General features: G+C 37.0%; 3 protein-coding genes across 5 annotated transcripts; 1 reads left to right on the forward strand and 2 right to left on the reverse strand.

Moving 5' to 3' along the window:
* Window positions 1-1599: 1599 nt before the first annotated feature.
* LOC145103066 (O-fucosyltransferase family protein) lies at window positions 1600-3721 on the forward strand. Of its 3 annotated transcripts, none has more exons than XM_079040603.1 (6): window positions 1600-1965; window positions 2056-2135; window positions 2235-2305; window positions 2416-2504; window positions 2591-2812; window positions 2899-3721. In XM_079040603.1, the coding sequence occupies exons 1-6, from the start codon at window positions 1841-1843 to the stop codon at window positions 3635-3637; spliced, it is 1326 nt and encodes a 441-aa protein (XP_078896729.1). In that variant the 5' UTR covers window positions 1600-1840; the 3' UTR covers window positions 3638-3721. The 3 variants fall into 3 exon arrangements, with proteins under 3 accessions (XP_078896729.1, XP_078896730.1, XP_078896731.1); XM_079040604.1 differs by having other exon boundaries at window positions 1906-1965; window positions 2222-2305; XM_079040605.1 differs by lacking the exon at window positions 1600-1965 and having other exon boundaries at window positions 2074-2135; window positions 2210-2305.
* A 360-nt stretch (window positions 3722-4081) lies between these two features.
* LOC145103065 (Pentatricopeptide repeat (PPR) superfamily protein) lies at window positions 4082-6847 on the reverse strand. Its single transcript, XM_079040602.1, has one exon. It carries the CDS (start codon window positions 6678-6680, stop codon window positions 4242-4244), a length of 2439 nt encoding a protein of 812 aa, XP_078896728.1. The 5' UTR covers window positions 6681-6847; the 3' UTR covers window positions 4082-4241.
* Window positions 6848-7497: 650 nt separating this feature from the next.
* On the reverse strand, window positions 7498-10988 carry HCF173 (high chlorophyll fluorescence phenotype 173). The gene is made up of 13 exons (XM_079040606.1): window positions 10321-10988; window positions 10032-10244; window positions 9729-9933; window positions 9568-9643; window positions 9359-9494; window positions 9101-9205; window positions 8876-8956; window positions 8696-8785; window positions 8327-8392; window positions 8195-8251; window positions 8036-8113; window positions 7911-7958; window positions 7498-7744 (listed from the first exon to the last, which is right to left on the reverse strand). Exons 1-13 carry the CDS (start codon window positions 10879-10881, stop codon window positions 7673-7675), a joined length of 1788 nt encoding a protein of 595 aa, XP_078896732.1. The 5' UTR covers window positions 10882-10988; the 3' UTR covers window positions 7498-7672.
* Window positions 10989-14851: the final 3863 nt, after the last annotated feature.

Raw genomic sequence — 14851 nt, forward strand, 5'->3', positions numbered from 1 at the left:
TGATATATGCCAGTATGATAGAATTGTTTATACTCGTTGTCTGTGTGATACTTGTATGTTATGGTAGCAGCTGAGTGTGGGCGAGGCCCGTATCTCTCTGATAGTGGAGTGTGGGCGAGGCCCGTATCTTTCAGATAAGGGTGTGTGGGCGAGGCCCGTATCTCTCAGATAAGGGTGTGTGGGCGAGGCCCGTATCTCCCAGATAGCAGAGTGTGGGCGAGGCCCGTATCTCCCAGCTAGCAGAGTGTGGGCAAGGCCCGTATCTTCATGAGTGTGGGCGAGGCCCGTATCTCCTAGTTGTTCATTGTATGTTTGTATGGTATGAGGTATTATGGGGGAACTCACTAAGCTTCGTTCTTACGATTTACAGTTTTGTTTTCAGGTACCTCTTCTTCAAGAGGGAAGGAGTTGGTGCGGTAGCGGCACATCATACACGCACCTTGTTTTTCGCACCATGAGTCATTCTAGGATTTTGTACTCTGATAGTTGATTGTTTTTCATGTTTCGGTTTTCAGATACGATGTATGTTATGAAATGGTTTGACCAGACAATGTTTTAATTACAACCGTTTTCTAAGGTATTGATTTAAAAAGAAAATTTTTGGACGTGAAATTTGGGTCGTTACATTGAACGTAGTGTTACGGGTTCCTTTATCTTTCGATTCTTGAAGCTCTTCAAGATCGATTTGCCTCCCACTATCCCCTTGGATTATGAGTTCTCGCTCTCGGAAAACCCCTCTCCTCGCAACGAAGACAACATTGTCACCTGGTCTATAGATGAGATAACCAAATGACTTCTGCGGGTAGCCGATGAAAATACACCGCTCACTAGGATGTTCGAGCTTGTCGTGAGTCTCTCGTCTTACAAAAGCCTCGCAACCCATAACCTTGATATGTGACAACGAGGGAGCTTTTGTTGTCCACATCTCGTGAGGTGTTTTGACAACCTTTTTTGTAGGGACTAAGTTAAGGATATGGGCGGCGGTCTCTAAGGCATACCCTCATAATGAGATAAGTAGCGAAACACAACTCATCATGGAACGAACCATGTCTAGCAAGGTTCGATTATGTCTCTCACCCACACCATTCAATTGTGGTGTCCACATATATGTTCACATTTAATTGATTTATTCTTCTTTTGTGTTTTTTCCTTGTTAGGGTCTTCCGTATATTGTGTTATCATATGATATGTAGAACTATTGCTTTTGACCCGTATGCACATGAATTTCTTTTATTTTTAATCATCCAAATTGTTTGTTGAAATGCATATCATATGTTTGATTGATTCTTCAATGAAACCAATCCACCGTGTGGACTTTTATTCCTTTTGTTGTCCTTAAACTTCTATTTCTCTTTTTTGTTATACACATAACATAGATAATTATGTATATTATGTGTCTTGATGAAGCTCTCTTTAGCTATATATATTATATATGTTGAACCTTTGTTGCTGCCATTGTATTTTTTTGGTATGTGTTCATTTTGAAATTAAATATCTGAGATGTACCATCAAATATTTTTCATCGGTCTAACATATTCATTTAGATATATAATCTTATTCCATCAAAATTTCTTACTCGTACTCGGTCCGCAGCACAGCACCGTCAAAATGACTTATTTTTAGTTACCTTATTTATTATCTAACCGTCCAATTTCACAATTCATATCCAATTACATACGCCCCCCAGATTTGAGATCCTGCAGCGCACAATCGCCAAACTCCCATATGATACCTTGCACAGAATCCAGATCTTTTCCTCTTTCTTGTTTCAACACCGTTTTCGCCATTGAAACCTCGAATCCTATTGTGGCTGCAAGAATTTGATCCGTATACGTATCAGATGTTAACACTTTTTGCGAAGAAACCCCTCGTCACTCTCATTTTCTTCACAATCATCCTATTGTTCGCGGTGATCTCTCTGTCTCCATCTTCACCCTTTTCCCAGATCCCTCTGTATTCCGCCATGTAAGTCCACAAATCCTCCTTCGTATTGCTTTCAGTTTCTGGTAAATTGCTTTAACTGATTTCGGATCTATCCGAATACTCGATTTGCAGCGGCGAATCCGATATATGGAGTGCTAAAAGGATTTTAGAATGGCGACCTTGTAAATGGTGGCTTCAAGGACATTTGACTGGTTAGTTTGTTTCCTAGTTTTTGTCGATTCTCATTCTCATTTCAATCTCTCCATCATTCAAAGGCTTAGAATAGATTGAACTACAGTGAAATACTGCAGCTCTGCCGGTAGAGACTAATGGTTACATTCGTGTGGATTGTTATGGTGGGCTTAATCAGATGAGGAGAGATGTAAGTACAGTTCAAACATTTACATTCACGTCATTTTGGCTAATCTTCTGATCAATACTTTTGAAGAAAGTTTTATCAAGTATCAACACACTGCTGTTTACTGTTTTCAGTTATGTGATGGTATTGGCATTGCAAGATTACTGAATGCAACTCTTGTTTTACCAAAATTCGAAGTGGCTGCATATTGGAATGAATCAAGGTACTTCCTCGTTACTTCATCTTGTTAAAAACTCAACCAAACCAAAACACCAACTTCATTGAAACCCTTGTGTGTTCCTTCTTCAGTGGTTTCACAGATGTATTCGATGTGGACTACTTCATCCAACAACTAAAAGGATTTATAAAAGTCGTGAAAGAACTTCCTGCAGAAATTGCATCAAAAGAACCTGTTCGAGTGGATTGCAGCAAACGCAAAGGCCAATTTGATTATATCGAGTCTGTTCTTCCCTCTCTATTAAAGCATCATTACATCTCCATCACACCTGCAATGAGCCAACGCCGTGATAGGTACTCAACTCAAACTATTTACTAGGGTTATTTCAAAATATGGAGGAGGGCATTAATGTCATTTTACTGTCCCTGAAATCTTGCAGGTTTCCTGTCTATGCAAAGGCGGCCCTTTGTCAAGGATGTTACAGTGCACTGCGCCTAACAAACCCCTTGGAGACCAAAAGCTCAGAGCTTCTAGAAGCTATACCCAAACCCTTTCTCTCTCTTCACCTTCGTTTTGAACCCGATATGGTAGCATACAGTCAATGCGAATACAACGGTCTTTCTCCGGCGTCCATGGCGGCAATAGAGGCGGCACGTGGTGGTGGTGATCGGAAACCATTCACCGGAGACACCGCGAGTGTTTGGAGAAACCGAGGAAAATGTCCACTCACTCCAAATGAAACCGCTTTGATTCTTCAATCTCTTTCAATCCCAACAAACACAAATATTTATTTAGCAGCTGGAGATGGAGTTATGGAGCTTGAAGGGTTGACTTCTGTTTACACGAATGTGATTACAAAATCGTCTGTGTTGAGTGGGGAAGAGTTGAAGGACATGCATGGGAATACGAAAGCTGCTCTTGATTATTATGTGTCGATTAATAGTGATGCTTATGTGGCGACTTATTTTGGTAATATGGATAAAATGGTGGCTGCTATGAGAGCTTATAAGGGTTTGTATAAAACGGTTTTTTTGAATAGGAAGGCTTTTGCTGAGTTTAGTTCTCAGGGGCTAAAAGGGAAAGAGTTGATGGAAGCTATGAGAAAGGCTCAGGAAGATGATTTTGTTATGGGGAAAGGCTCTGCTTTGCCTGATTGTTTTTGTGACTTCAAGTTATGATGTTTTTGTTTGATTTTTGTATCTCTATTTGTACCTTTGTCTTGTAGTTTTTTTTCTTCAATTTCTAGTACCACTTTCTGCTTATTTATTTTCAAACTTTAGCATTTCATTTGAAAGTGTACCATTTTTACAATAGTTGTACATCATTTTATTCCAATTAAGCACAACTTATTTACTGAAATGGTGTAAAGGAATAATATTATAACACTAACTTTTGCTTAATAATATAATTTGTAAAGTTGGTGTAAGAAAAAGATGAAAGACAAATTTGTAGAAAGCTAATAAACATAAAAGGTATGTTTGAAAACTATATAAGTTAGAAAAATGGAATATACTTGAAATATTTTTTTTTTATAAAAAAAATGATGTTATGGATTGGAGACGATATTTAGTGGCCACATAGATTTCCCTATCCCTAACTAACCAAAACATTAGGTGCCCATGTTTTTCTACAAAAAAATGTTGTTTTTCCAGCAACCCCTGAACTGTTCTACATTATCTTGCTTTACAAGCATTACGTGAGATGTAAATCAGGTGGACAATTGTCTCTTGAGATTCAAACTCTCAGTTTCTTTGCAAATGTATAAATCTAGAACCAATTGTCCTAGTCTTTGTGATCTTTGGACTTGAAATCATCAAGCAATATCCGCAAAATCAACGAACCTTCAAAGCCCACCTTTTGCAGGACATACCGATCGAAAACTAACGAATACTTTACAGCGATACCGAGTTCCGACTCATTCAAGTTGCAAGAAACAACAGTCTTCCATTCTTTTCCCTTCCCTTCCAAACAAATACCATATATCAAAGCACCAAAAACAATAGGGCAATCCCTAATCCCAATTTTATCACTCAACTTCAAAGAAACACTCATCATTCCATGAAGACAAAGGCATACAACAATGGTAGTATATGTAGCCACTCTTGGCGAAAAACCATCCAATATCATCCTATTATTAAAATCAAGAAACATAGACTTATTCTTACCTTCATCAAACTCATTACCTTTCTTAGCAACATACTTTGAGAACCCATGAACCAAATAACGAAAGGTAACATCATTCGGTTCACACTTGTTCATTAACATTTGTTCAAAAACCAAAGCCGCTTTTTCTAACTTCCCATTTTTGCAATAGCTTCCGATTAGTATACTATAAGTAACAACATTAGGGATCAAGCCACAAAGTTTCATTTCCTTGAGTAATTTTTCAGCATTGACAAAATCGCCCTTTTGACAAAATCCATTAATCAAAGAAGTATATGTAACCACATTCGGCTTACAGTTCTCTTTCACCATACGACTAAAAATCCCTAAAGCCCCCTCCATATCATGTTGCTTTACATACCCATCGATTATTGTAGAATAAGTAAACTCATCGGGAAAAACACGTGTTTTGATCATCTTTTTGACGAATAAAATCGCATCTTTTAACTTTCCATCTTTACAATACCCCTTAATCATTGCATTATACCCAACAACATCAAGATTCATTTTCTTTTGAATCGTATGCTCGAATATCTTCTTGGCTTCATCAAATTGTTCATTTCTTACAAATCCATCTATTAAAGTTGCATACACGAATTTATCGGGTTGAATATTGCGATCAAGCATGTTGGAAAGAAGGTTCTTGGCAGCAGGAAGTTTTCCTTTTTTACAAAGTCCACTCAAAATTACATTATATACCCCTGCATCAGGGAACACTCCTCTTTCTGTCATCTTGTCCAAGATTACCAATGCAGTATCAACTTCCCCTAAAACAACAATTCCATGGATGAGAGAAGCGTATGTTAGTAGGTCTGGTTTTTCGCCATTATCAATCATCTTTAAAAGCAAATCCAATGCCTTGTTTACATCATTTTGTTTGCAATATGTGTTCAAAAGTGGTGTATAAGTTAACCGATTGGGGATCAATCCTATTCTTGAAGCCTGTTCGATAAGTTGCTCAGCTTCTTTAACTTTCCCATGTCTACAAGAATCATGTATTAAAATATTATATGTTATAATATCTGGTGAACAACCAATTTCAATCATTTTTCTCAACATTTCTACTGCTTTTGTCTTGTAGCCATGGCGACATTGAGCATCGATTATGGTGTTATAAACTTGAACATTAATAATCAAACCTCTTGACTTCATTTCGTTTATAAGCCTTTCAACAATACTGAAATTTCCTTCTTTGCAAAGACCATTTATCACTGCTCCATATGTCTGTACACTAGGCAAAAAGCCCTTTAATTTGAGCTCTTTGAATAACAAAAATGCTTTTTTAGCATCACCTTTCTTGCAATATCCATCGATGAGTGTATTGTAGAAGACAACATTGGGTATGCAACCTTGCCCCCATCTATCAAGAATTAGCTTTTTGGCTTCCTCTACCTTTCCTTTCTTACAAAGCGCGTTTACCATTATAGAAGTACTAAAGTTATCAGCACAACAAGAAGTTCCAGTCTCGTCGTTTCTTTGAAGCATTTCGTCATACACTTGGTGTGCAGTTTCCAGGCGACCACTTTTCACAAGCCCGGACAACAAAGAATTACAAGCAAAAACATTTGGAAGACAGCTGTATGTCTCCGTTACATATGAATAGAATTCAAGAGCTTTATCGATCAACCCACACTCCGAATACACTCGAATTATATAATTTAAAGCGTCAAGGGTGGGCAATTCTTTTTCGGTTTTCATACGAATGAACACCGAATCAATCTCACGAAAAGCTTTTGACTTGGCTAAGAGCTTTAAAAGAGAAGAATAAGCAATCCCATTAAGAGGACAGCCATAAGGGCGATGTATAATCCAATCAAAGAACTTCAACCCCGATTCAACGTCTCGAATTTTGTCAAACACTTGGTGAGCAACATCCGATGGGACGATGTCTTCTTCAGAGAGTCGGGTTTCGAGTGCTTCTTCCCAGTGGGTATTTCGAGTTGTGAGAATGTCACAGATTTGGTTAACGATTTTCTTGATATGAGTCGGAATGTTGGAGGGTGATTTTGAATTGCGACTGTGTCGTGGAGTGATGCGAGAGAGGAGAGACTTCGACATACGAGAAAAGTTGTATGTTGAAATTTAAACAAAAGACGAGTTTTACATATGATGTTTGTACCATTACTGTTCCAGAGAATAAAGTTGACAAAAGGTCTAAACACAATAAACACAATGAGAATAGGTTTATATGGTTGGATTGTATTTGTAATTTTAGTATGATTTTGTAATTTTGTATCTTGTTCATTATGTTTTCCCTCAACATGTGTTACATTTATAGATTAATCATTTGTAGGATTGTATTTGGATTTTAGTATGATTTTGTGGATTTAAAAGTATTTATGTTTGATTTGGATTTGTTTTAATTTTGATTTATGCTAAATTTGGATTTTATATGGTTTGAATTTAATAAAAAATAAAACAGAACATTGTCATTTTAGTAATTCAGCACAGTAATTCAGAGGTCTCAACCAAACAGCAACATCATGTTAAACATTTGGTTTTTAAAATTTCAGACTCTCTTAGATCTTAGATTTTAGAAATTCAGTTCTTTTAAAAATTCAGATCTTAAAAATTCAAATCCTACCAATAGCCTCTCATACGGGAGACAATTAGCAATTATGAAACTTTGTATGAATACATTCGTTCACATATCAATGAGAAGAAGGCAAGGATTTGAGTTCTATTACTTGCTATATTTATTTATATTTTAAAGCTATCATTATACTCTAATTGCTAGTTATATCAAAAAGTTATTAATATCTAGTTGGTGGTTTTTTAACTTTATTGTCAAAAAGTTACTAAGCTATAAACATGAAAGTTGTGCTATTTCAAATTTTCAATGTAATAAACTTTAATAAACACTTAACTTGGAAAGTAAAACAAGAAAACAAAAACTTATTATCTTTATACATTTGCATTATACATAAAAGTTGTCAAAGAAAAATATAGAAACAAAAACCATTTTCTTTACACAATTACCCCCATATTTAGCCCTTTTGTATGTAATCAAATCTCCCAACAAAATAACACTCTACCAGATCCACATGATTTTATGTATTCTTTTCCAAAGCTGATAATGCTGGTGTTAAGTAGTTATTCGCTTTGTCTGGCAAATGTGCCACCTACAAAAGGAAAGCAAATATAATAAATAAAAAAAAATCTACCCAAATATAGCATTCTACTTACATTTCTTTTTCCTTATTAAGACATTATATTTTGAAAAATCTTCTCAATTATGATGTACAATGTTATTTCTTAAGTTAAATTTAAACTATAAATTTATAATACCAGTTCATACAGCTCCTTTCCTGGCTCAGCAACATATTCATAGCATACCTGTTGATTTCCAACAAATTAAGTCATTTTGGATTAAATTAAATTAAAATAAATAATAAATAATATATGTTACCCACATCAAAACTCTTGTTCCTTGCAGTTGAGTCATGCAATGCCTTTACACATATATCCGCCACGTCAGCACAGCTAATCCCCTACAAGTAATTAGCAACCTTCATGTCATTAATAAAAAAAATTAAAAATTTAATTTTTTATTTTTATATCCCTATTCCCACCTGTGATATCCTGTTTCCTTGGTCAAAAATCAAAGCTCGTTGTCCCCCAGGTTCTTCCTGAAATTAATAAAAATATTTTTATTTTTTTATTTTTTATTTTTATGTTTTTATAATCATAATTTATAAACTCACCATTAATGGACCCGGGCGAATTATTGTGTATCCAAGGCCTGATCTTCTTAGGGAATCCTCTCCTGCCTATAAAATATGTATATAAATAATAAATAAATAATAGTTTAAACTTTAATAATATTAAATTTAAACAAAAAAAGTCCACGTGTACAGGACACCATGTCAATGCCATATCAACATAGTGTGACAAGTGGATGCCACCTAGACATCACACCTGCTATATCATGTCAAAATGGCAAAATAAAACCAAAAGTTGTTCACTTCTACAACTTTGATGATATAAAGGGTATATCGGTAAAATTTAGTTGGCATTCCATGACATTAACCCTATAATATAAGATTAGAGATTTAGAGCAAGAAAGAGCAGACCTTCTTGGCTCTTAAAACACTTTCCCTTCTGCTAACTTCAACTCCTGAACCTGTACACGAGACCAATATGAAGTCCGTTTCTTGTCCAGTCTGCATAGGGGTAAATTAGTAATTTAGCTTCACTACCCATTCATTTTTTTTTTGCAAAAACTCTAGAAAAAAGAAAAAAGAAATACTTACGGGCAATGCTTTTATATATTCCAATATCATTTGAAAGCTTCTCAAGTCCTGACTCCCTCCAACAGCTGCTTCTGAAGGTCTCTGTCAATGTAAAAATAACTCATCCATCACAATTCATGTTAAAGAGTTTGTCTTAATACATTAAGCCATATTTTTTTGGCTTAATTCATTAAGACATTATTATGTCCAAAATCTAAATCAAGTAAAAAAAAAAGAAAAAGAAACCTGTCTTCTGGGTTCAAAACGAATGGTGAAAGTGTGCACAAGAAAAGGATCCAATGGTGGATCAGCTGGATTCACAGGGCGAAATGACGAAAAGGGTACTCTCACCTATCAACACAAATATCAGAAAAATAATGTTTCAGGTAAGAATCCCACCTGTCAAAAACCAGAAAAACTAAAATAAGACTATTAAATGCCACATAACCCCATTAATTAAGTAACTAATCTACTTTTCTTTGTATAAGACTTGTCAGTTCTCACCCTGCAAAACCCTACTTTTGTACTAATTCTAGCAAAGTACAAATTGCTTTGACTGGTGTCTGCTGAAGGACCCGATTCAAGAATCACAACATATGATCTTCCGTTTCCCCCTATAGAAATTATCAGACCTTCATACCTGAATTTCGGAAACTAGACTTGAGTAAGAATATTAAAAGGTCAAGATTTCAGATATTTCTAAAACAAAATACCTGTCTAATGTGCTACCAAGAGGAAGTGATAGCTTAGTTGAGAGTTCCACATATCCTCCTCTTGTAAAAACATAACCTTTTTATACGTAGAGAAAAATGTTAACAGATGTGGTGTGGTGTGGGGTTGTTGCTTCTTACTTATAGGATCTGGAAGTGTTTACCTGAAAAAACTGCATCTCCACTCTCACTGAATTCAAATTTGGCATCCATTCCTCCATCGTATTTAGCAGCGACTTCATCTTGGAAATAAGTTCCCTTGCGAACTTCCCACCCTTTTAAGGAATCTGCAGACTTGAATTTTGCAAGTAAAAGCTTGCTTTTGCTGCTTTTTCCAGCTCTTAACTGTGCTAGCTGATTGTTGTAGTCCTGATACAAGATGTAGAGGTAGAACCAAACAATTAAGTATATGCATTGGACTTACATGGTGAAATGATTTTGAAATGTGCAGGAAGAAAAAGGAAAACCTGAAAGGCTTTGCTGAGGTTGTATACACCCTGATAATCAACTCTGTTGAGATCTACGGTTATGGAGGATCGAGCAGTGGCACAATAGATGATCTTACTGCAACCTTCTACAGCAACCCTGAGAGTTGCAGGATCTCCAACGTCTCCTATCACAATCTTCACGGAAGTTGGAAGCATGTCCACAACTTCTTGATCCGCATTCCTTACTAGAGCCTAATTGGAAGAGAAATCAGGTTAGATCAGAAAGAATTTGGAAATACAGTAAAGGTAGGGCAAAGAAAAGGAAAACCTTGACGGAGTAGCCTCTGAGCATGAGCTTCCGGACAACGATACGGCCAACACGGCTGGTAGCACCAACGACGAGGACGGTGGTGTTCTGAGCCCCCGGGGTTGCAAACTCGCACATGGGACCACCCTCCTGAATAAGAAGGCTGCTCTCGTCGTTCGTCCTGGTTGTCCTGGAAATCTGCCCCAATTCCGAGAACTTCCGCCACGCCTCATCGAATATCTGCCTGGATCGTCTCCCTAATCCAACCGGATTGGCGTCGACCAATCTCTTCATCACAGAAACGGAGGACGGCTTCTGATCGTCGTCAATAACATCATCGTTATCACTCTGATCCTGTTTTTTCTCGGGAGGAGGAGGAGGAGACGAAGAAGAAGCCTTTGCGAACACCAAACGTCTGCGAGGATGATTCGTAGCAGCATTCCAGCAATTGAAGCCATTAGAGCTGCTCACAGACGTATTGAGAGTGGCGAAATCATTGGCGATCCTTTTGTGGGAACAAAGTTTACCACCGCCGACTCCGGAGGTAGTCGTGGAGGTCAGTCCGGCGGTTGCAGTTGTCATTGCTTGAATGACAGAATTGAAGTGTATGAAGAGACGATGCTCTTCTTCTTCTTCTTCCTCCTGTCAGCCAGGTCAGCTGAGACTCACACAGAAACTCCAGCCACATAGAGAAGATGAAACTTAAAAAAAAGGAAATGATCGAAATCGTCGAATATTGCACAGCAATTTGCCACGTAGAGATGCTTAACTTCACTCCTTAAACGCTCCTAAAAAAATATTGATTTATTTATGTTATAAACTTATCCACTTTTTTTTTCCTTTTCATTTTTTGGATTATATGTGTTATAAACTTATCCACTTTTTTTTTCTTTTTCTTCTGGATTATATGTGATTATGTGTTATAAACTTATCCATTCTTTTTTCTTTTTGAATTACAAGTAAATCCATTTTTTGTATTCCCATTCCACATTTTTGCGGAATCATCTTTCCATGGTATGATTACTAATATCACTATGTGGTTATAGTATTTAATAGAAAAATATTAAGATTTATTTAGTAGATTTTCTGAAATGTAAATCCATTTTTTGTATTCCCATTTCACATTTTTGCCGAATCATCTTTCCATGGTGCGATACTATCACTATGTGGTTATAGTATTTAATAGAAAAATATTAAGATTTATTTAGTTGATTTTCTGAAATGTATATATTTTTCAAAATTAACACCTACTTCATTTGGAACTTAGAATTTGTTTGGTGATACATTCATTCATTTACAATTCATGTAACAATATTGATACTTATACATGCTAATGAGATATATACCTAATTGGTCATATAATCTCCTCGGCAGAATCCCGACATAAGTCGCCATATGATCGAACCAAAGAGAAGATAAGTTGAACTATCGAACATGTTCATGCGTAATAATGTGTTGTACTACCGAACCAAGATAACAAATGAGTCGAACCATCGAACGACGAAATGAATTACATACAACTAGTGGACGAGATTAGGACAAATAAACCTCGATATAACCGGCAAACAGACTGTAATTTACCGTTGAGGACTACAATAGTGCACATGTTCTATCATAATGGATTAATGACTCTACATAAGTACAACCTTTTGTACCTTCTGCCATCAGAGCATTGATGACGATTGGACTAGAACCTGTTTGGCCAAATAAGGCGACATTTCCCGATGAAATACCTATAAAGACCACGAGAACAGGAAAAACGTGTACACAAACACGAACATGTTAATTTAATTACTAAGATTCGATCTAAACTCGTCATCTAAATTAATCATCGAAACATCCTCCCGAGACCTTTTCATGGTGAACGTCTGACGAGTTGTGGTGCTTTTCAAGTTCAAAACTTTGGTCTCTTATCAAGGTAATCAAAATCGGACGTACCACCCAAACGGGAAAATCTAAGTTACATCAAGTGGCATCATCTATGGGACCACACAAAAAATGGTCACATGTAGCGATCTGATCGACGACTTAAGTATGATTCCAAGAATGCCAACTTTGGAAGCTCCCACAAACACACCTTAAGTGACGACGGTAGTAAAAAAAAACATAAACATAGCAACACATTCCGTCCCGAAAGTTTAAACTATGGGAAATGAAGAAGAACCCATAACCGAAGAACAATAAATGGAAGAGTACGAAGCCATTAAAAGGTATAGGCCCATGGCAAAGTGACAAGTAGAAAAGGAAAAAAAACACATATGGAGAGAGATTGGAAACACATGTCCGTTCACACATACAACTCGAGTGTTTTTTAAATTAAAGTAGTAAATGACTGATGAAATCATGACAAATGTGAGGTTGTAAGGAAAGCGAAGAATGAACTAATGACAAAATGTCACGAGTTGTCATAGAAGTTAGAGAATACAACAAGGATTTGATATCCTTAACTTCATAAATTCGTTCACAGATGATATCAACGAAACACCAATCTCGGTTGGGCTCAAACAGCCTAGAGTAAAGCCATATGATGGCACTAGAGACCCAGATGACCACGACGAACTTCCGGTGGGAGTTGGAAGAGGAGTTATGTTAGAAAGTTGGTGGGAAGAGAATGGAACAAATGTCGAAGAAATTATTAGGAAGGTCAATATGTTCCTCAGACAAGAAGACTGAAGTGTTGAGAAGGTCCAAAGTGAGGGAAGAGTCGCGTCTAAGGCAAAAATGTATGCTCATTGGGCTCATAACCCTTTGTTAGGGTGTCAAACCCAACAAAGGGGTACAAATTATTACTCTAAAAATCACTACAAGACTATAATTAGAATGTAACACAGAGTAAGTAGGTTCGGTCCACGGAGACCCATGACTAATTGTAATTTGATTGTCTCTTTGCACAATACGTATTGTAACAAAATCAGGGTTTGTTTGTTCAATTAAAATACATCTTAAACACACACAAAAATTGTAAATAAATTCAATTCAGCTGGGGCCCCGGTTTATTGGTCTCTTCAGGATTACCGCCTGGGTGCGCAAGGTTGCATACCAGTTGGATTTACCTGATGAGCTCAATCAGATCCACACCACCTTCCATGTCTCTCGGCAGCGAAAATGTGTAGCCGATGATTCGGCGGTGATTTCTTTGGATGATATTTAGGTCGATAAGCGCCTGAATTATGTGGAGAGGCTGATTGTGATTCTCGAAAGAAAAACCAGGACTCTGTGTAATAAAATGGTGAACTTGGTGAAGTTTCAATGGAAGCACCAGAAAGGGTTCAAAGTGGAAGTGGGAGCCGGAGCATGAGATGAGGTAGCATTACCCATACTTGTTTGCAGTAGCGGACTTCGGGGACGAAGGCTGATTCAAGTAGGGGAGATTTTGTAACGCCAGTGTTCCAGGTATTTTCATTTTATCATTGTTTCCTTAAAAGATTGCAAAATTGGTCCCTACGTTGGATGTACGAGATGGGTACATCGGTCGTAGGTCCTTAAAGATGGACATGGATTCCCTCACGTACACAGGGCATACGGATGCGTACACTAGGCGTACTCATGCAAAGGGAAAACTCTAATTTTTAGGGTTTGGACCCTATTTAAAGAGCTTTATGGCCTTAAACCCTTTCTTACCTCCAGTCTCCATCTCTCTTAGCGTCCATCTCGAAACCCTAATTCTTATGTGTGAGTTTTGAAGCTTTAGAGTGACATTTTGGTGTTCTTGATGGTGAAGGAAGACCTTTTAAGTTGTGGTATTACTCTCAAGCCTTTGGATCCAGATTCTTCTCATCCTTGTGCATCTCCAGGAGGTATAAAGTTCAAATCTTGATGCTTGCCTTGCTAGATCTTGTTAGGTTGCAAGTTATGACTTTTTTATCCAAAAACCTTGGTCTCTTAAGTATTGTCTACTACAGACCATTTGAGTTGTCCTTTCAAGCATTTTAGAGTGTTTAGTGTCATAAAAATGCAAGCTTGGTCCTTGTATTCATCCATGCAAGAGTTATGGAGTTTTAGATGGTTATATAAGTTAGGGTTTTGGTGTTAAGCTCCTTATAGCCATGCAAAGGAATAAAGGTTTCTACTTTATGACTTTAAACATTTATTAGGCTTATATCTGAAGTTTGGACGTTAAGTACTTAAGCATTAAGACCTTATTTGAGAGTTTGGGATTTAGGGTATTACGTTGGACGTAATTCTATGTACGTTGAGCGTAGTGGGCTGATACTCTCAGAAAAACCCTTTTGGGTCTTGGGCTCTTAGGGGTTTTGGGCTTTGGCTAGTTGGGTCATGAATAGGAAGGGCAAAATGGTCTTTTTTCCATTAGATAGATAAAAGATAAATCAGAAATTCGTTTATGGATTAAATCCAAATTATTAATTAGGGTGGTTATTGGGGTATGATTACCGTGATGAGCCGTGTTAGCAATAGCTCGAGTATACGGTTCAATTATCTTCAGTTAGAGGTGAGTCTTCTTACCATACTAGTGGGTCGAATGCACCAATGTCGACCTACTGAATCATATGTGTAAGATGTATGTAATTATGTGATTATTACTGATGCGATT

This window comes from Lactuca serriola, chromosome 4, assembly GCF_051521515.1.
Source record: "Lactuca serriola cultivar US96UC23 chromosome 4, Lser_US96UC23_V15, whole genome shotgun sequence".
NCBI classification, from domain to species: domain Eukaryota; kingdom Viridiplantae; phylum Streptophyta; class Magnoliopsida; order Asterales; family Asteraceae; genus Lactuca; species Lactuca serriola.